The sequence below is a fragment of the Schistocerca gregaria genome, chromosome X (genome assembly GCF_023897955.1).
Source record: "Schistocerca gregaria isolate iqSchGreg1 chromosome X, iqSchGreg1.2, whole genome shotgun sequence".
Lineage (NCBI taxonomy): Eukaryota > Metazoa > Arthropoda > Insecta > Orthoptera > Acrididae > Schistocerca > Schistocerca gregaria.
The window spans coordinates 739,705,817-739,729,754 of record NC_064931.1 but is presented as its reverse complement, the minus strand read 5'-3'; the positions used below and the strand labels follow the sequence as shown (position 1 = coordinate 739,729,754).

General features: G+C 41.7%; 1 protein-coding gene across 1 annotated transcript in view; it reads right to left on the bottom strand.

The window, feature by feature from the left end:
- The window catches only part of LOC126297603 (nuclear pore complex protein Nup98-Nup96-like), a 228,684-nt gene that overhangs the window by 122,789 nt on the left and 81,957 nt on the right, over window positions 1-23,938 (bottom strand). The window contains exons 2-3 of the mRNA XM_049988587.1: window positions 17,718-17,963; window positions 5,391-5,644 (exon numbers count right to left, since the gene is read on the bottom strand). Coding sequence (XP_049844544.1) covers window positions 5,391-5,644; window positions 17,718-17,937 — 474 coding nt within the window. The 5' untranslated portion in view covers window positions 17,938-17,963. The remainder of the gene's footprint in view (window positions 1-5,390; window positions 5,645-17,717; window positions 17,964-23,938) is intronic.

Genomic DNA, 23,938 nt, shown 5'->3' with positions numbered 1-23,938 from the left:
AAACCCAAGTGGGAAGGTAAACGGTTAAAAAAATGGGCATTCCGTCAGGAAGTGTTGGACAGTTAAAACTTAGGCACAATGCGTACAAAGTGGTGAGGTAGCACCATTTATCAAATGACAATGGCTACAAAGGTAGTGCCCAATATACAGCTGAGCTAAAATGATCTCCCCTTGGTAGAAGCACCGAGAGGCGGTCGTCCAAGCTGTTGGGAGAAAGACTGAGCTTATTCCCATGAAGGGAGGACCATTGGAGATGCCAAAGGGACGGCATCTCGTGACAAACGGAAACACAGAGATCATCGGAGAGAATATAGAAACAAGCAGGCTGAGGTACGAGGGCCGCAGCCTTGGCAGCAGCATCAGCAGTCTCGTTTGCTGTCACACCAACATGACCAGGAACCCACATAAACATCACAATGGCTCCACCAGGAGTGAGCAAGTGACAGCATTCCTTAACCTATTGCACTATGGGATGGGTGGTGTAAAGAGCACATAGACTTTGAAGGGCACTGAGTGACTAAGCAGACAACAAAATTGTAAAGTCCGTGTCACCGGATGTACTCCGTGGCCTGATAGAGGGCAAAGAGCTTAGCTATAAATACTGAGGAGTGTGCCGGAAGCAGATATCTAAAGACATGGGCACCAATGATGAAGGCACTCCCAACCCCATGGTCAGTCCGAGAGCCATCAGTGTATACAAAGGTACTACCGCGGAACTCCATGTGAAGGTCGCGGAACTGAAGGTGATAGAGCGATGCTAGAGTAGTGTCCTTAAGATGCAAATGAAGGCCAAGGTTAACACAGGCCGCTTCACGAAGCCAAGGTGGTGCAGCGTTCACACCCACCAGGGAAGTTGCCGCAGCAAGTGCAGAAAGCTGACTACAGGAGTTAACAGAGAAGAGGGACGTACCCTATACTGACAACAAAGGGAATCATCGAAGAAAAAGGCATAGGTTGGGTGGCCACGCACGGCAGACGAACGGCATGCATACCGGCTGAGGAGAAAGTCGCGGCTGTAGGACAGTGGCATTTCAGCAGCTCCAGCTCACACACTTCCAACCGGGCTAGTGTAGAAAGTGCCAGTGGCCAAACGGATGCCACAATGGTGAATAGTGTTGAGATGGTGTAAGAGGGATGAATGTTCAGATGCGTAAGCAAGGCACCCATAGTTGAGTTTCGAACGGACAATGGACCGGTACAAACGGAGTAGGATGGTTTGATCTGCACCCCAGGAAGTGCCACTGAGGACATGTAGGAGATTGAGGGACCAGATACTGCGGGTTGCCAGGTTACACACATGGGAGGACCAAGAGTGTTTCGTGTTGAACATGAGTCCTAGGAATTTTGTAGTTTCAATGAACGGAAGGGCAACAGGCCAAAGATGTAAATACAGTGGGAGAAAACATTTGCGCCGCAGAAACTCTTACAGACTGTCTTGTCAGTAGAAAAATGGAAGCCACAGTCAATGCTCCAGGAGGGAATATGATCAAGACATCGCTGAAGATGCCGCTCAGCGAGACAGGTCCGTGGAGAACTGCAATAGACGGCAAAATCATCAACAAAAAGGGAGCCAAAGATGCCAGGTGGGAAACAGGCCATTATAGGGTTAATGGTGATAGCAATGAGGACTATACTCAGGACAGAATCCTGAGGCACACTTTCCCTGTATAAAGATGTCCAACAAAGCAGAACCCACATGCACCTTGAAAACGTTGTCTTTTAAAAATTCCTGATGGTAACAGGGCAGGTGGCCACAGAAGCCCCACGTGTAAAGAGTACAGAGGATACCAGTTCTCTAGCACATGCCTTAGGCCTTCTTCGAGGTGGACAAAGTAATGAGATGGTCACTGCAGAATGCTGCACTCAAAATCCACACAGTGCATTTGTTAGAAAAAGGCAAAACTCGAGCCACCTTACCAGCAGGGCATGAATCTGATGTTTCATCATCTTGCAAATGCAGCTGGTAAGTGAGATGGGGTGGTAACCATCTACATCTATACTCCGCAAGCCACCCAACGGTGTGTGGCGGAGGGCACTTTACGCGCCACTGCCATTACCTCCCTTTACTATTCCAGTCGCGTATGGTTCGCGGGAAGAACGACTGTTTGAAAGCCTCCGTGCGCGCTCTAATCTCTCTAATTTTACATTCGTGATCTCCTCGGGAGGTATAAGTAGGGGGGAAGCAATGTATTCGATACCTCATCCAGAAACGCACCCTCTCGAAACCTGGCGAGCAAGCTACACCACGATGCAGAGCGCCTCTCTTGCAGAGCCACCCGAGTTTGTTAAACATCTCCGTAATGCTATCGCGGTTACCAAATAACCATGTGACTAAACGCGCTGCTCTTCTTTGGATCTTCTCTATCTCCTCCGTCAACCCGATCTGGTACGGATCCCACACTGATGAGCAATACTGAAGTATAGGTCGAATGAGTGTTTTGTAAGCCACCTCATTTGTTAATGGACTACATTTTCTAAGGACTCTCCCAATGAATCTCAACCTGGTAAGCACCTTACCAACAATTAATTTTATATGATCATTCCACTCCAAATTGTTCCGCATGCATACTCCCAGATATTTTACAGAAGTAACTGCTACCAGTGTTTGTTCCGCTATCATATAATCATACAATAAACGATCCTTCTTTCTATGTATTCGCAATGAATTAGATTTATCTATGTTAAGCGTCAGTTGCCACTCCCTGCACCAAGTGCCTATCCACTGCAGATCTTCCTGCATTTTGCTACAATTTTCTAATGCTGCAAACTTCTCTGTATACTACAGCATCATCAGCAAAAAGTCGCATGGAACTTCCGACACTATCTACTAGGTCATTTATATATATTGTGAAAGAAGCTGTAAGCTCTAAGCGGTCATGAGGGCTCAATTTTGCTTCTTGGAGGCAGAGTACAAGGGGACGCTGTGATGCTAAAAGCAGCCGTAAATCCTCTTTGTGGGACCGAAGGCTGTGAGCGTTTAATTGGAGGAGAGTCATGATGATGAAGAGATGTAGGGGTGTCACCTCGACGGCTGCTGAATAGCAGCCTGTGAAGAGTCACTGCTACAGGGCACAGAAGCAGGAGGATCCTGCTCCATGGAGTCCACAGAAGCATCGGCTTGCTTGTGCTGTCAGTCTGTGGATTCCAACACTGGTGGTACACACTAGTGACACAGAGGCCGGCCAGGCTAAGGTATAATGTGGCAACACCGTCTAAGTAGATTGTGAAGTCAGCAAAGGGTAAGACACTTTGACTTTGGTGAACTTCTTCGAGCCTTTCCAGACAGAGCAAGACTCAGGGTGGCGTTTGGCTGGAGGGACATAGGAAGTCTTCAGCTCCTGTCCTGTCTGGCCTACTGGTTGTGTAGCTGGTAGCTTTGCCCCTTGAGGCAAGAGTTTAATGGCTTGTTGCACAGCTGGACAGGGGGATAGCGATGCTACCTTGACACTGGGCAATTTCACAACCTCGGAGCTGAATCTGAGGTCACATGTCTGCATTGCCATGTCTCATGGAGTGAGAGGTAGCAAGAACAGAACTACAGATGCCAGAGGGCACGACACAGGGTTTGTGACTAGCCAATAACTTATGTGCGACTGGGTAAGGCACTTTCTCCTTTACCCACATCTCTTGGACAGCCCGCTCATGAAGCTACACGGGATAATCCTGAAAGGAGGCGGCATGGCCGTCATTGCAGTTGATACAGCAGGAAGGAAGAGGCGGACAGTTGCCCTCATGCGCATATCTACCACAGGTTACACATTTGGCTGGGTGTTGACAAGATGTTCTAGTGTGGTTGAAACAATTACACTGGTAGCAGCACATTGGGTTCAGAATGTACAGCCAGACTGTGATAATTTCGTAGCCTGCTTTGATCTTGCATGGAAGCATCACTCTACCAAACGTGAGGAAAATAGTGCGGGTGGGCACTAAGGAGGAATCTACCTTTTTCATCACCTGATGGATGGCAATGACACCCTGGTGAGAGAGGTAGGATATGATTCCAACCTCTGTTAAACTGTCGAGCAGCCTAGTGTAAATACCACCACAGGAAGAATTCAAAGTTCTGTGGGCCTCTAAACGAACAGGGTAGCTGTGGAGAAGTGGGACGGCAAGCAGTTGACGTGCTTGAGAATCTTAAGTAGTCACCATAATAAAAGTGCCATTCTGTGAACAATAGCAGGATTTCACAAGCTTGACAACTGCATCAACACCTTTCTGAATAATAAACGGATTTACTGTGGCGAAGGACTAACCATCTTCAGTATGTTAGACCAAGAGGAACTGTGGTGCAGCAGAAAGTGTCTTTGCATCATTAGCCTCATTATGTTTACGTTTCTTAAGCATTGATTTGTGGAGAGGATTAGCTCATTGCGAGAAATTTCCTCATGATTGCCAGCATCTCTGATGGCGAGCTCCTTCCGACTGGGAGGCGCGGCTGCCTTAGGTGATTCTTCATGTCTCAGGTCACACCTCCTGAACACCTGACAGAGGGACCAATGGGCAATTTTGGAAGGTTGTGGCTCAGGCAATCATCCCTCCGTGGGCCTGACCTGTACCAGGGGTATGTGTGAACCCTACTTGTCGACCCGGGGCTGGGAATTACGCATTACCAGTCACCTGTTACACGTCAGACACGTGAGCCTGTCTTCATGAGCGTATAAGGAGGAAGAAGAAAAAGAGGAACCTCAAACTCCAAAGTGGAGGAACAAGAGGAGAAGGGAAACAAAGAAAGGGAAAGGGAGCGTGAAACATTGGTGAGACTGTTCTTACGTTAGCGACAGGCAAAGCAGAACATTTCGATTAACACCTCATACATGTTCCCCAAGGGAATGGAAAATGAATAGCAAGAGTATAGACATGCAGCATGGAAGGGAAAAGATGCTGCAAAGGCTGGGGCCCCGTGGTAGCGAGCCCCCAAGGGGGGTTAATAGGCTGTGAAGTCTGTATTCTTATTGCAATTAATCCTCTGCAGCCTTCAAAATGGTACCTTAAGTCAAACAAGAACTTTGGACACAACAATCTGAACTTTTTTAGTTCAGAAAGGTGGCAATTTATTACTGTATCTCTCAGAGTAGAAAACCATGCTGTGTTGAAAGTGAGAATGTCACTTTAGTCGAGCAAGAGTGAACTCAACCTGGAGAACTGTTGCTAAAAATGTAGTGAATTTCTGTGATGTTTCATTTGTAAGTGAGCCACATATCTATCAGCTGCAGCCGTGTGTTTATCTGTTTCCATTCCGAAACTTCCATTTTCCTAAGATTAGACACAATGTATTTACTATAAAATTACATTTGAAGTTTGATCTCTGGTACAAGATTCACTCATGAAATGAGTGGTAATACCATGCCATACATTTTACTAAAACAAATGTAATTGATTTTGTCACATACCTTAAATATCCATGTTCCACTTTCAGGTATGTAGTTAATAAACTTTGTGGAACATTTGTTGTTAGTTTCTTTCAGTTTTTCAACGAAGCAAATTTCTTCAAGAGCCCGAGGATCAGTTATGTATTTAGACACACAGCTATCAAATGGCCACACCTTTTCCAGCCTTACTTCTGCTGCACAGTTCAGACCGTGTCCAGCAGGAGGTTTCTGCTCCTCATTGGGATATACTATTACCTCCTTATGATTAATATGCACTATAACAGACAGAAAAATTGTTAAGAAATGGACACTTGACGGATTCTGCTGAATGGGAACAATAACATAAAAGTAATTTAAATAAGAAATTAAATGAGAAGGAATTCATGGTACAGTCTACAAGAAAGATAATACCTTTCTGTGAAATTCACAAAACAAGAAGAAGAAGAAGAAGAAGAATCAGCTGTACATTTTGTAATGTGGCCTTATGCACAACCTATGCACTATTTGTGTCATACGGAGTGCCATTTATAATCCTGCATACTATTACGTCAGCCTATGTACATAAGAAATAATATAATATCAAACTTTTACATAGGGCCTTAGGCATATTTTGTTACTTTTAACACTAAGTACAACAGGGTTAAGTCAGAGCACCAAGTTTAACTGTGTGTCATTTTATAACTAACTAGGTAAGTGAGCTCTAAGTCCTGAGGAAAAACAGGGCTTACCACACCAAATAGTAATGTTCCTTTTAACTGGGGACAGCTTTATTTCTAATCTTTCTACTTCAATTCTAGAATTCTCCAAGACCTCTTTAATAACCAATAAAATCTTGCTCCAACTTTGCTTGGGGGTTTGAATTGGTTACACATATGGCCCTTTGTCCAGATCCAAAATTACACACAGCAAGCAGTCAAGAATTTGCATTTTAGAGTGCTGACTTTGGTACTAAACAGCTGCGACATGAGAAACTGCCTTCTAACAAAGAGGTGGCTTACCAGCCTCTGCCCACAAGTTAGAGGTGAGGCTCATTCTAGAAGTTTTTGGCATCTGACACACCCCACTAGAAAACCCCACTAATGACTGTATGCTGTTTCTGTTTAAAACACACAAACAAAAATAGTAGTTTAAAATCCTGCTGATGAGACATGAGCTCAAGTTCTGACTCATCAAGGAAGAGGAAAAGGATTCATCACATTCTATTCAAAGTAATCATCTTGACATTCACCTAAACTTACTTAAGAGGACTACAATACATTTAAACATAACAGGTTGGATGGGTATATGAACACCGTATCTCCCAAATTTATGTCCAGCTTCTTAGCAGTGTGCCACCACATTTGTCATATGAATAAGAATTTAACAAGTAACGAGAACTTTAGTCAGCAAAAGAAAGATGATTATTTCCATTGAGGATTTTACCAAGCTTGCAATGAATTACTTTGCCTTAGAAATGTTAGTAAGTAAACATGTATCAATGGGAACGTTTCAAAACAACAAAAAGGCAAGTATGTTTAAGTAAGTGTAGTTTCATAAAAATAACTTTGCAAGAAACGGTTCAGAAATGGCTAATGGTAGCAGCCAGTTGTCAACCATATCGTGAGCTCCACACAGTCACTGTATTATCTTTATTAATTGACGGCACTGACTGAATGAACATTCCACACTACGCCGTCATCAGTCCCTCGATCCCACACGTGTCAAGCTGGGAGGAGTCGTCAGACTGGAAGGACACAGAAGACAAATCCTGATGAATGAGATTATAACCCAGAGCCAAGAGAAAGAAGCAAGTAGAAGTGAGTAAGGGGTAAGAGGGCAAAGATGGGTGAGATGCTGCACCCAGAATGCGGCTGAAGGCTCCTGGGATGTGTTATGTTATGGAAGACCCACCCTCCTCATCCGACCAATGTTTCTTCACCCTCAATTACCACAAGAAAACTAGCAACGCAGACAATCTCAGGAAAGAGAACAACAATTATGAGACAGTAAATTTATGACAGATGTGAAACAATAAGAAGAATTAAGAGGGTGGGAAAGACAGGAGCTAGGCCACATCCCTGAGCAAAGGCAGCCAGGGGCTCCTGGGTCAGAGCAGGCAACGGGGACCCTTCCATTCCTCAATCAGCCAATGAGGCCCATTTGCCCTTTCTCACAGAGACGAGTACAAACCACCTTCATGGGAAAAAGTTAAAACCAGATCAGCCAGTTTGCCACCATCCACTATAGTTCATTCATCACATGACTGAATCTGATGTAAACAAACAGAAATGCGATGACTTGTCAACACCCATAGCACACATACACTGGTGGTGTTAAAATTTTATACCATGAATGTGGTCTGACACCTGTCTTATAACCATGGAAAACAATCTTAATGGCACACATCACACCACACAAATACTGCATTTTTACACTTGCTACAATACCACTGGGGTCCAACTCAATAGAATTCATCTGGAGCCAAGTTACGAGATTTGTTGCAATAAATAGCAAGCCATTTAAGCTGCCAGACATACTAGCATGAATGCACAAAGCTTTGTCACTCACACAGCCAAACACTGGAAAGATGGGGAACAGCACGTCACAAAAGAAGAGGAGAAAATGTGGTGCTTAGGTAGCTTTTTGGAGTCTGTTGATCAACTCATTATCAACGTAGATGGTGACAATCCCATTACTGTACGGAAATGTAAAAAAACATGGATAACATTGCCGTGAGTGGAGCTTGTGCAGTAGGCAGTTCTGCCACTAGGTGCATATAGCACAACTTATTGCCAGTTCATTGTTGCCTGTTGTGACCTGGCTTGTTCTGTCCGTCTGCAGCAATTGTTTTTCCTAGTGCTGTTTTGTTCTTGTTTCGTTTTTTATTACTGCAAGTTTAAGTGAACAATATGTAGCTGTGAAATTTTGTTTTCTACTCGGTAAAAATGCTGCTGAAACTATTTAAATGTTGAAAACAGCTTACCAAGATGAAACTAGAGGAAAAACTCAAGTACGTAAGTGGTTTGTTCAAATTAAGAATGGTGACACATCGATTGATGACAAACCTGATCTAGACAGCACATGAAAATATTGAAAAAAATTTGAGAGCTTGTGCTCACAGACCATCAGACTGTGAATCAAAACCTTTATTTGGGAGTTACTAGGTTGCGCAACAGTGTCTGTAAAGTAAAAAGAAAAGACCCAATTTGTGGCAGACAGGAGACTGGTTCTTCCACCATGACAATGTATCTGCGCACACGCGCACACGCGCACGCACACGCACACACGCACGCACACACGCACGCACACACACCTATCAGTCACACAGTTTTCGGTTACAACTGGCATAGTTCCCCTGCCCCACGCACCTTACTCACCTGACCAGGCTCTTTGCAACTTTTTCTTTTTTCCATGAATAAAAAGAGGCATAAAACGACACCAATTTTAAAACATTGAAGGAGACTACAAAAAATGTTTCAAACAATGGAAGTGCTGGTGGGACAAATGTATTAGTTGTAATGGAGAGTATTTTGAAGGAGATGTTGTTTTGTAAACAATTTGAAAATACAGGTTGTCACTTTCAATTATTTACTGCAGAAGAACTAAACATTGCACAGATGTCATACATATTGCATTTTGAAGAAAAACTCAAAGTTTGTAAAAAAGACATTCAATATGCAAACCGTAAGTGACCTATGTAAGACGTCAATATGGTAATCGAATTCTTGGCATAACCATCTCTCGTACACGCTCCACGTTCACTTCGCACTCTAAAAAAAAAACTTTCAGGGTTTTTCTTCAAAATGACATTTGAATGATATCTGTACAATGTTTGGTTCTTGTGCAATAAATAACAAAGTGTTCCCGGAGTTTATATACACCCTGTATATAGCTTTTAAAAAGTAATTCCATTTTTTATGGGTACCCCCTCGTACTCCTCGGATTCAGGTATAGGAACAGTTCAGAGATTACCAGGCACTGTCAGTGGCTTCAATACTTAACTGTATAATGAAAAATCTGCAATACACTTTTATGTCACAGACAGCTAATGCAGAAAAATTATCCTGTGTTCAAGTTATGAAAATTCCTAACTTGTTTTTAATTACAATACTACTTTAGCTAAGAACAGCATGTTATATTTTCCATCTGATCCCATAAAAAGCGTATTGCCAGACTTTTGTTCTATATTATCACGTTCTGTTTAAAAATTAAATGACAGTTGAAGCTTCACTGTTTCCTTGCTCATCTCTTTTTATGTCTTAGCTGCAACTGTTCACATTACTGCAGGTTAGTTGAACCAATTGGCTGGTCAGTTCTGCCCAAGTTAAATGTGCTCGTAAAGCTGTTTTCCTGCACTGTCGTTTAGTGGATGTGCATGTAATTCACACCATAAAACATATCCTTATTACTATACTTGACTGTACTGAAGACAGCTTGGCTTCTGCTCCACATGAAATTAAATTCAATGAGATTCCTGCAATACATAGTGTAATGTTTACATCAGCTTTATTCTTGTGATGAATGCAGTACTGCGGCAGAGGCAGTAAGCCAGCAAGTTGAAGGTTTCATCATAAGATGGCCGAATTGGGCAGTCTAGTAGGACAAAACACAAACAGTGAGGTGGATCCTTACGTCATAGGATGTTGCCATGGGTCAGCCAAGTGCAGCCAATGTGAGGGTGAAAGAACAGAAAATTCCCTGCAAAAAGCATGAAGGGAAGACCAGCTCATGCTTGTAGTCCCCTTCACTGCTCACAGTTTGTTCAGAGAAATCAATGCACATCAATCCAAGTTCCAGGTCTCGAACAACTGACAGTTTAGAGTTGACTGAAGGTCTGGTTCTGACATCTCCAAGATCAATATCCTGGTAGCCAACTTGTCAGGACATTCATTTCCTGGGATCCCAACATGACCTGGTGTTCACACATATGAACAAGCTTTCAGCTTGATGGAGGTCAGGAAGGAGATCCTGGATAGCAACTAACAACGGGTGTAGAGGGTAGCACCGGTCAACAGCCTAAGGACTACTCAGAATGTCACTGCCACCTAACAACATTTCAGCAGTACAAGAACATGACTGTTGGGTCACCTGGTGGCCAACAATTCTTCATTTAATACTTTGGATCCATTTGGCAGGAAGTGTAGTTCACTGCACCTTTCATGTATTTGGGCAGAATTGTTGTCCACTCAGAGAGCAGTCAGTGTATACCACTTCCAAACCCGTTAATGCACTAACGACAGCCAGAAACAGGTGACAAAAAATCATGGATTCAACAGTCTTTTGGTCCAAAGTGTAGGTCAAGACATCTGACAACAGGGTACATATGGTGCAGGCATATGTGACTGCACCCGAACAAGAGGTGAGAGATGGAAGTTGGGAGTTCACTATATGCAAACTGCAATCATGACACCAGTAATGGGATGGAATTGTGAGAGATGGATCTCCCTACCATGAAAAAGAATGCAGTACTACGGATGCTCAAGGGTGCACTCAATATATATACAGTGCTGTTAAGCAGCAGTAGTTTGTGGCTCATCTGTACTGGAGAGACATCAACTTCCGCGAGCAGGCTGTCCACAGGGCTGCTGGGCCAAAGGGCACTTGTCACACGCGAAAACCCACTATGGTGTATCAGGTCAAACACCACAATGCTTGAAGTGATGCCAAGCCATGTGCCAGACTCCCAAAATCAAGGTAGGATGCAATCAGAGCTGTGTAAAGCTGATGAAGAGAAGCGAGGTCTACCTTGTTTCAGTAGTGGTAGAATCATGCTTTCTCCCCACTCAAATGGGAGCTCACCCTCACTCCAGATACCAGTGAAAATGGAGCATTATATAGCTGCAGGTGATGTGTAGTGAAAGGCAACTGAGTTTGCTCCACCCACTGTTTAAGGACACTAAATGCATGCTGATAATTCTCAGATGCAGATGTTCGAGTTTAACACATCTCAAAATGTTTGGCAACAATATTTGTGTCAGTGTAGACAATGCCATTCCGGGAGACACCAGGAGCACCTGTCAGGTCTGGTGTCTAGAAGCGAGACATACCTTTACCTAAACTGCAAAGGAGGGGGTATGTGGTCCAATGTATTAACATACTGTTTCCTGCATTGTGGTTTTTGCCATTTTATTAAGTGGCAAACCCAGCCATAAAGATGGATGAAGGCAATGAAGCGCAATGAGGTGTCACTTAGGGTGTTGATGATTTTTTTATTATTATTATTATTATTATTATTATTATTATTTTTAGGACATCATGGTCATCAGTGCCCTAATGGAAAGTCATCGTGCCAGTCATGATAGGGAATGAAGGCTGTCTCCACATGCAGAGCAGTGTGTAATGCATTAAAGTCTGCCTCCCTTTCCCAATAATTTAGGGATGAGGCACAACAGTTCACAAAATGCCACCACTCTCCTGACACTGGAATCAATATCAACAAGGTTGGTGGGCAGATGTCCATTGAGACTTGGGACTGCCCTAAAATCAGTATATAGGAGACATGTTTTCAAAATATGCTGAACTGGAAGTGGCACACCACAGGGGCTATGTCCAATACTCAGCCTGGTAAGAAGAGCCACCTTCCAGCTCTACAGCTGACATGAAGTCCGCCATTGCCCGTGTGGTTGATTTGAGTAACCACAGTTTGTTTTATGTCACCCTCAGCCATTCAGTCCACGAATGATACACGATTCATCTGTCAGAATATGAGATGACAACATGCAATGGGATGGGACACTGCCAGACAACACCATCACAGCATGCTTCCTTGGCCAGTTTGTTGGCCATGTCGTTTCCCCATATCCCGATGTGGCCAGGTACCCAGTGAAGGATCACCTTGCCGTGGTGTTGGAACCACTGTAAGGAATCATGGATGAGCTGAATCAAATGGTCTACTGGACATATTTAGTGAAGCGCCTGTAGTGCACTGAGTGAGTCTGAACAGACAAAAAAACCTTGTACAGTGATGTCTGTGAATCTTCTCCAATGCCATCATAATGCCATGTCACTCTGTATCATAATGTGATAGATTCTGTGGCAGCCCAGCCACCATCCCCCGTGCACAATCTTTTTGTTCAAAAATAGCGTATCGACTGCTCAGCAACCAGTTTGCCCTTTGAATGATCAATCTTTGTGGCCTCCTGTCAACCATCATCCAAGTCGGCAGATGGATCCATACTGGGAAGTGATCACTAGAATTTAAATCTATAGCCACTTCCCACTGAACAGTGTCTGCAAAAACAAATGTCAATGGCTGAAGAAGACCCTCTTGCTGTGGAAAAGGGTGTCATCTGCCCAAAGCTCAAAAGGCAGATGTTCTCAGTATGGATGGGTCACTCGATAATTCGACCCCTGGAGCAAGTGACAGCCAAGCCTGACAGCATATTGTGTGTACTGAAGTCTCCTCCTCCTCCTCCTCCTCCTCCTCCTCCTCCTCCTCCCCCCCCCCCCCCCCCCCCCAAGCAGGAATGGGCATGGTAGTGCCTGGAAAGTGTCCTGTCAGTGTGTGTGTGCATTTAAAGATCATGAGGTAGAAGATATAAAGAACACACTGTGATGTTAACTAGTGCTAGGACTTTCACTGCAACTGCTTGTATGTAGGACTTTCACTGCAACTGCTTGTATGGTTATGGTAAGAGGAACATGAGAGGAGTGGAATCTGTCATCATACATTACAGCCACACCTTCTTTAGCCGTATCTCCAGTAATATTGTCCCCCCTGTACGGGTGGTAACCCCCTTAATGCAGGTGTGTCAGTGACTTCAATAGGAGTTTCTTGTAAGCAGATGCGGAATGGTTTGTCCTGGATCAGGAGCTGTAATTCTTCCAAACGTGATTGGTATCCATTTAAATTCCACTGCAACACTGAAGTCCCTGTGTGAGCCATTGATTAGTGATGGTTAATCTTGTCTTCCTCCCGCAGAGGTAGTGCTTTACCCAGGAGGTCAGAGGGAATGTTAGTCAGTGTCCGGCTGTCTACTTCCTCTAACAGGGAATCCATATCCTCAACGAGAGGGAGAGAGAGAGCTCACCGATCCAAAGGTTTAACTGCCACTTACTTTGACTTTGAACTACTTTTTGAGGGAGTCTTTCCTTACTTATATGAGGAGTTGGCTGCTCATGTTGAGGAGACAGCTTAATAGGCTTCTGATGGTGGGCAATGGTATGTGGCTTAGGTTGTAAGTCCATCACTGATGGCTTCCAAATTATTTCTGATTCAAGTGTAGAGTTTTGCCCACACGTAAACTGCCAAGTGCATGTGCTTGTACTTGAACCTGTGGTCCGAATTTGTGTGGAGGCATCAGACTTAACAATTGGCTTCTTAAGAACCGATGCGAAAGAAGTATCAAAAACTTGATGTTGCATAGCTTTGAAAGCTTTTTTTTAGCTTAGGGTATGTGTCTTGTGACTTTCAACACACTAATTTTACTTTCCTCATTGTATACCTCACTTCTTGCTCCATACCGAGTTATCTCTGGAGCTGTTAATGCATTTCGGCCGAAGTGTACAAGAACTGCTTGATTCGTGAGCTGAGCCTCCACAGTATCCACACATAGCTCTCCCATTACACCCCGTAGTGGTATGGCAAAATCTTTAAAATCTGAAGCATCGCACTGGGTTACCAACAAACGGGCGAACCTTAAGATAGTTATAGCCTGGAAGGATGTATTAAGGTAATCCTTGAGTGCTAAACATTAAAATAAATGTTGCAACTCTTCCCATGGACAGACTCTTCCCATATAGTTCTGCACTCCCGTGACATCCAAATTTTTTCATTCTTCATGTAAATCCACAAGGTCCACCTCCATTATATCAGAGCAGGTAACCAAGCCTTTTTAGAAGTTAAGAGCGTTATGCAACTCAGCCTCAAAGGGGTAGTCACCTAAGACCTTACATACAGAGCCTTAGATGTTTGGTTTGAATTAACAGTTCCAAGTGGAAATGTTCCATTATGAAGTTCTTTCACGCGTGTTAGGTACCCAGCAATATCCTCTAATGCCTTGTGAATACTGAATGGGGAGAGCTCCTCATAGGTTTCCCTGAGGACACAACAAAGAAGCCACAAAGGATGAAAGGATGAGAGCACTGTCACTAGAGAGGGTGATGAGATAGCCATAGCAAACCATCACACATACCGAATGATCATCCTACTACTTCTTGCCTCCTGATAAGGAAGTTTGTCAAGAGTCTTGTATTCTTGACTTTTCTTTCCTCTTTTTAAGATGGTGCAGTCGGGTTAGCAGTGACGGTGCTCTCCACAGTTGACACAGACCAGGGGAGGGGCACAAGGATCACTCCTGTGCAACTGACATCCACAATCCCTACATATGGTGTTGGCTGTACAATGTGAATACGTGCCAAAATCTCTCACATCTGAAGCACTGCATAGGAGTGGCAACACAGGGCTTCACATCCACTGATATCCAATCACTTTGACCTTTTCAGACAATAAGTCACCTCTGAAGGCCAAAGAGGTGGTCTCAGCATCAACCCTATTTTCCTTTGGTCCCCACTGGACACGATGGACACACACACACACCTCCTTGCTTCAACTGGTGCATAAATCATCACTGGTCTGTAAAAGATCATGGTGGAAGATGGTACCCTCTATCATACTGAGACTGTTCTGGGGGTGATAGTTACAAGAATGTCACACAGCTTGTCACAGGCATGCAGCATCCACAAATAGGCAGGGGATACAGTTTTAATTGGAAATTAACTCCTTTTCATTTTCACAACTGCTGCTACTTCACCAAACCTGCCCTGAAGGTTTTAAACAAAGAATAATGGTTTCACGGAGAAAGAGGAATCTCTATCAATCCTGGTGCAAACTAAGTATTGTGGGGAGTATTTCTCCCCTCATTTCTTAGCCCTATATTCCTCCCATGAAGTAGCCAGAGAAACAAACATTGTGGAATCGTATCTCTGTGCAATGTAGCAATTCTTTCCTTCAGAGACACTGCTGGGGCCATATGGCCACCAGGGGAAGAAAGTTTGAGCTGCTTCATTTGCAAGCCATCCACTTTGGTGTCACCCAGTCACAACTAGGGCCCTCCCAACAACTGGAATCCCCATGCTCCAGCCACAATGGGCACATACTCCTTGGCATACATGGTGAGACTCCAGTGCAGGCACAAACAGTGTGATCCCTGCATGACCAGGGATTACCACTATGCAGGTACTTGACAACCCACCCTAGAATGGGATGGCTACCATATTGTGTTTTGGGTGTATTACTTCTGCCAGAAAGGAAGAGTGCAAAAATAGGGAGGCACAAAAGGTAGAATGCACACCACTTTGAGCGACCTTCCCTGCTTGGTTCACATTTCTGCAAAAATCTGGGAAACGAGTGTTAGGTCAAACTTAACCACTAACAACCACAAACCAAATCAAAGCATGGTTGACACCAAGAAGACCACCCAATGGAAAGACTAAGGAACAAAAAGAATAGTAGAAGGATGGGTCTGCAGCACAGAAAGGGAATATTGCTGCACAGGCCAATGCCCTATGTTGGCCAAGTACTTTTTCACGAAAGATATGAGCATCATGCGAGCTTCAGGAACTAAAGGCACAGTCTTGTTAGGCGGAGAATGTTTAGAATTACGTGGAATTTATCCCTTTCATGCTAGAGTCATAGAAATGAAATAAATTTAGAATGGAAGGTTTACATAAACTAGGCACACAGAAATCAATATGGTCATAACATGGAAACAAAGTGATATGCTAAATATCATGGTGTTATGTATTGTGTACTGCAACTCTCTAAAAAGTTATTCTATTTTTTTACTCAAGCACTATTATTTCTTGTCTTTGTTTACTAATAAATTTATTATTTGAATAAGCGATTGAAAATACTTTAAATTTTTTACATAGTTTCTCGAGCAATCTTAAGAAAATTCTACAGCTACATCTACATATATACACCGATAGCCACCAAGCAGTGTGTGGCAGAGGGTACAATTCACACCACTCACGGTTCAAACGCCTCAGTATGAGCTCTAATTTCCCTGATCTTTCAATGGTGATCATCGCGCTATTTGAAACTTGATGGTAATAATATATGCACTACATCCTCGGCGAAGATCCTTCCATTTAGCACATCGCCTATTTGCAATTATGTCCCACTTCAAACTTTCTATGAGATTTGTAACACTCTCGCGATGGCTAAATGCACCAGTCACGAATCTTGCCACTCTTCTTTGGACCCTAAATCTTGAAACAAAACTAACCCATTTTCACTCTCTCTGATCATAGTTATGATGCTTCAATAGTTAGCATGAAAGATTGGAGAGAAAAATATTGTTGTGGAATACTGAAAGTTTGGTACACTTTTGATCACACATTGCCTTGTAGCGAATGCAACTAAAGAAACTTTTCAGATCTAAATATGGTCCTGGAATGACCTTAGTGAAACCGAAAAAGTGGAACAATTTGCCGTACAGTTTAAGAGTTGAGTGATCAACAGGCACTTATGACCTGAGGAGAACCTAGTTCTACAGCTTACTAACATTTTCGAAGTACAATTAGTACACACTAGAGAGAGAGAGAGAGAGAGAGAGAGAGAGAGAGAGAGAGAGAGAGAGAGAGAGAGAGAGAGAGATACTGTCTCTCCACAATGTGGGGAAAATGCACGTATGAGCTGTGGGAATACCAACACCACACCATTCACTGCCATGGAACAGCACAGCATGCTAAATTGGACTATGTATGTTCATTCTCTTTAAATACATAATTGCAATACTGGTATACTCCACAGAGTAACTACCACTACTACAGCCTCCAACACTTCTCCCCACCATTGACAAAGATGATAGTAATTCTCAGTACATAAAGGATTTGTTTTGTTTGCTGTGTACATCCAAGCACCAAACTTTAGTGCATGACATGCTGGGTGCATCTGGTCTACACAGTAGGCAGTTCTAATTTACTATAAAGTCTGAAGAGCACTCCGCCACAGTAACCACAGAAATGCAATAAAATACTCTCTCTCAACAATTGCTTGTGGCGAAATATGCTAAATGTAAATCATTGTTTCTCTTCATTACCACAGAATGATGAGGCACATAACATAGAAAGTTAGTTACGTTTAGTGATGTGAGATGAGAAATGCATGAATTTATTACTTCTAGTTCAAAATGATTTTGGATTTCAAGAAAGGAGCCAACATTTGCGTATTTTCAGTACACAATATACATGGAAAACTAAGACTGTGTGACAATGCAGAATTTTCAGAAGCCCATGCATACTTCATAGGATCAGAGTCACCCCAACCAAAAATATGAAAGCAACAATTATTCTGCATGTAGTAAATGCATAATGCACACACAAATTTGTATTACTTTACATCTTCAATAATTCAGAGCTACAAACCTATGTCATCGAAGTTCAAGTCCTTTATATTGATTGGGCTGTCAAATGTGATGCTTCCAAATCCATTTCTGCCAATTGTTAATTTCTCAACAGTATAAATTCCACATTCGGTGTAATTCTTGAGTTGATGGAAAGGTGGAGAGGTATAGTAATCTTCTCGCATGAGGTGGATTCCGCAACCGACACCACCACCACCTCTCCCTCCATCTCCCTTTGCCATACTTCGTGGTGCAACAAAATGTACAGCTGGGAAAAGAAAGCCACATAACACCACCAACAATGACAAATTGTACTGTAAGAACACTGAAGAGAGATGACAACTTTTGAGTGACAACTATAAAATGTAAATACAAATCTTACAAAAAGTAATTGGAGTAAATATAAAGGCCAGTTCCATTAATGTAAGTACATCACAATGAATGTTACTAACACTATGCAATGAATAGTGACTGCTTACACTGCACAAACAGTGCTGATACTGTAATTAAAAGCTTTCAAAATTTTTGCCTCCATTGCACAACAGCCACTGAATAAATTATGAAAATAGCAGATGAAACACGGCACAGTTCCAAGGCTACCAAACACACAACAATGTCATTAAATTATATAAAATGCAGAAACTTCATTAGTAACTACAAACCTTACAGATGTTACAATTTCAGGATCAAACATAGAAATTCTGTTTTAAAACACGACAAACAATTTAAATTTTAGTATCAATCTATGGGTTCCTAGACAGAATTTTGCTGTCAGCCTTAAGAGCCACAAAAAATTACATACAACCTTCTTTTGGCTTGAAATGCAAAGTTTTCAGCTTTACAAACAGAACAACAAAATCTGGTCATGACTTTTCTGGGAAATTTGTGAAGTAACATTGTCAAACACACTATATAGCAATACTGAGGACTATATGCGAGTGCAGGCTTTCTCAGCGAATTTCATACATGAAGTCTTCATGGGTTGTCAGCTGAGCAGCATCGTCTTCTCGTAGAAACGTTTTGATGGAATGCATCTCCATCATCTTCGCCTGAAGGTGGAGACACATTCCATCAAAACGTTGCTACAAGACACTGACGCTACTCTGCTGACAACCCGTGAAGACTCCATATATAAAAAATACTGAGGACTGTTTTTTATGACTAATTTATTCTTAGTTGGATATGCTTCTCTTTTATAAAAGTAAACAGTGTAAACAGATATGTCATGGATTGGATCTATGCAGATTGTAACAGGGACCGCATTACCCGTGTCTAAGCATCCTTTCACTGCATACATTCCACTAGTGACATGCACTTTACTTACTATGTGTGCACGCTTGTAACAAGATGCATCATCCAGATGTAAAAGGGATGCGTGATTTTTTTTTTTTTTTGTAATTCCACAGTTAGAAAGAATGCTAAAGAAGCATATGTGCCACTTTCCGGCATGCTTTGCAAACAAGCAGCCATCAGTTGCAGCTGTGTAGCTACCCTGCATGCTGAACACTGTATTTTTAAAATGTTCTGAACACTGGGAAATTAAATAATCTTGAATATTTTAAAAATACAATGTGTGCGAGTGCATGAAACACATTGGCTGCACCCATTCATTGTCAGTTTTGTGAGGTGTATGGTGTTAATGCAATGAGCAAAGGCAGAGAGCAAAAATGGGTAAGAGTTCAAAAGTGGTTTTAAATGCAAACATCGTAGGCCTTACCTTGACTGTTATTGACATTAAATGAAACGATAAGTTTACTGTTAGCAATCAATGTTTGCTTATCTCCACTACACGTTTCAAAGGTTTAAACCTCCATCAGGTGGATTTACATTTGTTAGTGTGTCATTTGCGAGTGTGGTGTTATGATTTTTTGGAGAAACTTTTGGCACTGTCTAATGGATAAGCGAAACACTATTTCAGAACATGGTTTTGGGTTTCTTTGGACAATAAATGTATTTCTAATGGTAAAAATAAAATAATAACCTAAGGACATCACACACATCCATGCCCGAGGCAGGATTCGAACCCGCAACCGTAGCGGTCGCTCAGTTCCAGACTGCAGCACCTAGAACCGCACGGCCACTCCGGCCGGCGTTCGTGATGAACACTCAGGTGAACCATCTTTGGCCTCTGAAGATTTAGTGGCTGCAACTTACACAAAAATTCAGAAGGGCAGAAGAGCACAGTAACTACTTTCTAATGGATTATCCTGAAGTGTCTACGTCTGTACTGCACAAAACTGTGTTTGAAATGCTGAACTTCAGAAATTGTACTATCGAAGGGTATCCTAATACCTCGCGGAAGACCAGAAACTAAAGATACTGGACAGTTCCCTCACCTTTTTGACTCATTATGTCTGAGGGGTGACCTGTTAAGCCGCATTGTCCCACGTCATCAAACATAGGTATACAATTTCACCCCTGAATCCCAGCAACATTTAATGGAATGATGGCACTCAACCTCTCCAATCAAGCCCAAACCTGAACACATGCTGCCACAGATCATGGCAATTGTGTTCTGGGACAGACATGGTATTTTGCTTAAGCAAGGCATCACACTTCTGTCTAGATTCTGAAACTGACTGAATATTTCTCACAGGAAGTTTTGGCTCATCCACTGTACAGCTCTGACCTTTCTCCAAGCAATTTCCACCTTTTTGGGGAGCCAAAATGCCATGTTGGCAGGACGTGCTTCAACGACTAAGTGAAAACCACTGTGAACTCACGGCTGTCGAAGCAGGTGGAATACTACTTTTAAGACTGATTTCAAAACTAAGTTCTGTTTGACAAACATGGCAACAATGTATAAAAAATAAACAAATTTGTGTAATAAATGTAGTTCTAAAATAAAATGTTTGGTTACTTTTGTAAAAAAATTGTCCTTACTTAAAACATGATACATTATATGCTTGTCTCAAAATTCATTTTTATGGCACTACTGTTCTTAATTGCATCCCAATTCCAATCACTTATCTTTTTTCTTCCCTCAATGTTTGATCACAGCTTTGTGGAACTGAGCACTCACAAAAAGCCAGGGGCTTAAATAAATAGTAGATAAAAATCAGTCATTCCCAATCTTTCCAAGACAGTTACCCCCGAGTGCAATCAGATATTAGATAGTACCCCCTGCCTCTCCCCACATCGCAAAGGTTACTAAATACACTCAGAATGAAAGATAATTTCTTTGAACTCTGTTTTAAAATGATGGATGATAAATAATTTTTAATTTTTCGTAGATGCTTGTTAAAACCCAGAAAGTAATAATTCAGTAAGACTATAGGTACAGCTTATTTCGAACAACCTCTTTTGTAAAAAGATAGAGCAAGCCTCAGTGCACTGCAAGTGTTCCCAAAAATCCTTCTCACCAAAGGAAGTGCACTATTGACACAGGCAAATACTGCTTAGAAAACATGCTTCCTCTTCACCAGTCCTCTACCTAGAGACACTGGCTTCACCCACCTCCATTTAAAATGTACCACATTAAAATGTGTACACTTTACTTAGGCCTAATGCTTTTAGATCACATGACTGCTGGACCCCTTACTTCTGAGCTGGCTGCCAATGCTTTGTGTCTGGCCACTGCCAATAATAACTATGATTATGTTGACGATGACAATAATAATAATAATAATAATAATAATAATAATAATACATTGTAGGCCCTACAGCAGTAGGGAAGCCATTACATAGTTGCTGTTTTGCTGTCAACTAGTTCGTTAATTGATGCAAAGTGAATAACAAAGCAATTTCTGAGCTACTGCAGGAACTACTAAGAACTTCGAGACAGCATTTTCATGAGATATTTAAGCATATGTGACATATGTGCCATATGGGTGTAGTCAGTGGTTTACATGAGGAAGATTATGTTCATACAGACAATTTGCAAGCAGTAACCCCCACCAACAATGTTTCATACGTTACAAATAATTTAGTTTTGTGATTTAAACATAGTTGAATCCTTTTGTTTTTACCCCTCAGTGGCTAATCACCCCCAGGATGGGAACCACTGAGATAAAGTAACTATTAGTGGATTGGATTCCTGAATGTTTAGCATATGTGAGTTGTGCAAGAACATTACAAAAAATAAATAATCTTCATGTTCATCACATGGAAAACTAAAATCACACCAAGAAGTCAAGAAAACTCGTCTTGCCCACATCCATGAAGGTGGAATGATCAACATTTACTGAAGGAGAAGTTTTACAAATATGATAAGTTTTGGAAGTATGCACAATAGAATATTCTCATCACAAAATTATCCTTCTACCAGAAATTTCCTTGCCGTATTTATATCATCTAGAGGCTTACTTTCATCCTAAACTGTGTTGCCTGTCCTTAGTTACTGTCTCTCAATTTATATCTGCTTTGTCTTTTCTGTATTGCCTGATTCTCCAAATTATGGAAGATTTCTTATTCCCACTAACGTTACTGGGGCTGACAGAAATGACAACGAAAGCAACAGTTTGCAAGGTCATAATAGAACAAGAGTTGTCGTCCTGTCTGTTTTATGACTTTTCCCATGCACAACAACAACTTATGTACAATTGAAAAGAAGTCTTAAAAATTGTGTAGTTTAGTTGCACTACAGCTTAACAACTACTGTAATTTAATATGACATAAGTGGGTAGTTTTAGTGTGTGCTTTTATTTGTGTGTGTGTGTGTGTGTGTGTGTGTGTGTGTGTGTGTGTGTGTGTGTGTACGCGCACTCGCTGATAGTACATTGTAGATACAGTCAGATTTAAAAATTTCACACAACGTTCAATAGCATTGCCAACTCAAGTGACAATAAACCGCACTGTGAAACTTTAAAATGCTGTCTCTACTCATTTCTATTGTCAAATGGAATATAAAACTCAAATCTGTTTTCCTATACATCATCACAAAGTGATCTGTAGTCAACTGGGTTGATAAGGCATTTGGACACGACTTGTCGAGTTACCTTTTTATTTAGGTCTGTATGGAGAACCTGCTATTTTTTTTACGCATGAGTATATGTACAGGGCATGTTAATGCCCAAGTGCTCAAAAAAGGCCAAAAATAAATGTTTTATTTAAAGAACAAGACAACCTCAGTGAAACCATGAAGTGTTTAAATCTACGTTTCTGAAAAGAATTTTTTATCCCTTCATACTGAAGAACTATGTTATGAACTAACATAATAGACTGGTTTTTGGTAAGATTCCAACGCATGGTTCTTTTACAACAAATAAAACACAAATCTTATCTTCCATCATATGATGACAATGAAAATATTTAACAGAACTGCAAACCACCACTTTGATTTTTGTACTGCTTTCCTGCTTGCAACCATAATCAGTTTGAGCAGTTGATACCTTTTGAGTACCACAGAGCAGTATTACGGTATACTGATAATTTTTACTTATGGACCATCTGACAGCAACTGAATAAAACACAATTTTAGTGACATACCCATTTCGCCTTTATTTTCTGCAAGGCATCATCAGCGGTCTGGAATATGTACATATGTTAGCTATTTTATTTACATTTTTGTCACTGTGCCTACAGGTTATAAACAGTTCTGGTGGTTGTTATTTCCTATTAAGTAGTAATGTTTTGAACTGTACTTACAGGTTGCGTGGACAATTTCTTACATATTATGCTCCTGTTGCATTTTTGGTGTTGTTGTTCTTCTTATGAACGCCAATTTGCGGTTTTTTCCACATTCCACAGCACTATGCACTGAACGCTTGTTTAAATGCAATGTTTTGGTTTCTGTTGCCGACTGTCAAATGTTTTTGCCAAAGATAGAAACTTATGAGCGTAATTATTGAAGTACCTGTGGTCTGCTCGTGTATGCATTTGTGTGTGCGTTTGTGCATATATGTGTGTGTGTGTGTGTGTGTGTGTGTGTGTGTGTGTGTAGATGGTGTGGGGAAGAGTTTTTTTGTTTTATGTTATCATTTCCTTTATTAAGTGTAGTAGGGAGCCTGTGCTGATGTGTGTGTTCATTTATAACATGTTTGTTTTCTGCTATGGCTTTCTGGATGTGGAAGTTTTCTTGTGTTTGTATAAGATGTTTGTCATGGTTGCTAATTCTCATTATTTTCATTTCTTGTTCCATGTTTGTAGGATGATGGTTGTAGTGTTTGAAATGCTCTGAAAATGTGGAATGGTTTGTTTCATACTTCCAACATCTGATATGTTCTTTGTATCTTGTTTCAAAATTCCTGCATGTCAGGCATATGTATACTGCATCACAACTTTGACATTCAAGTTTATATATTC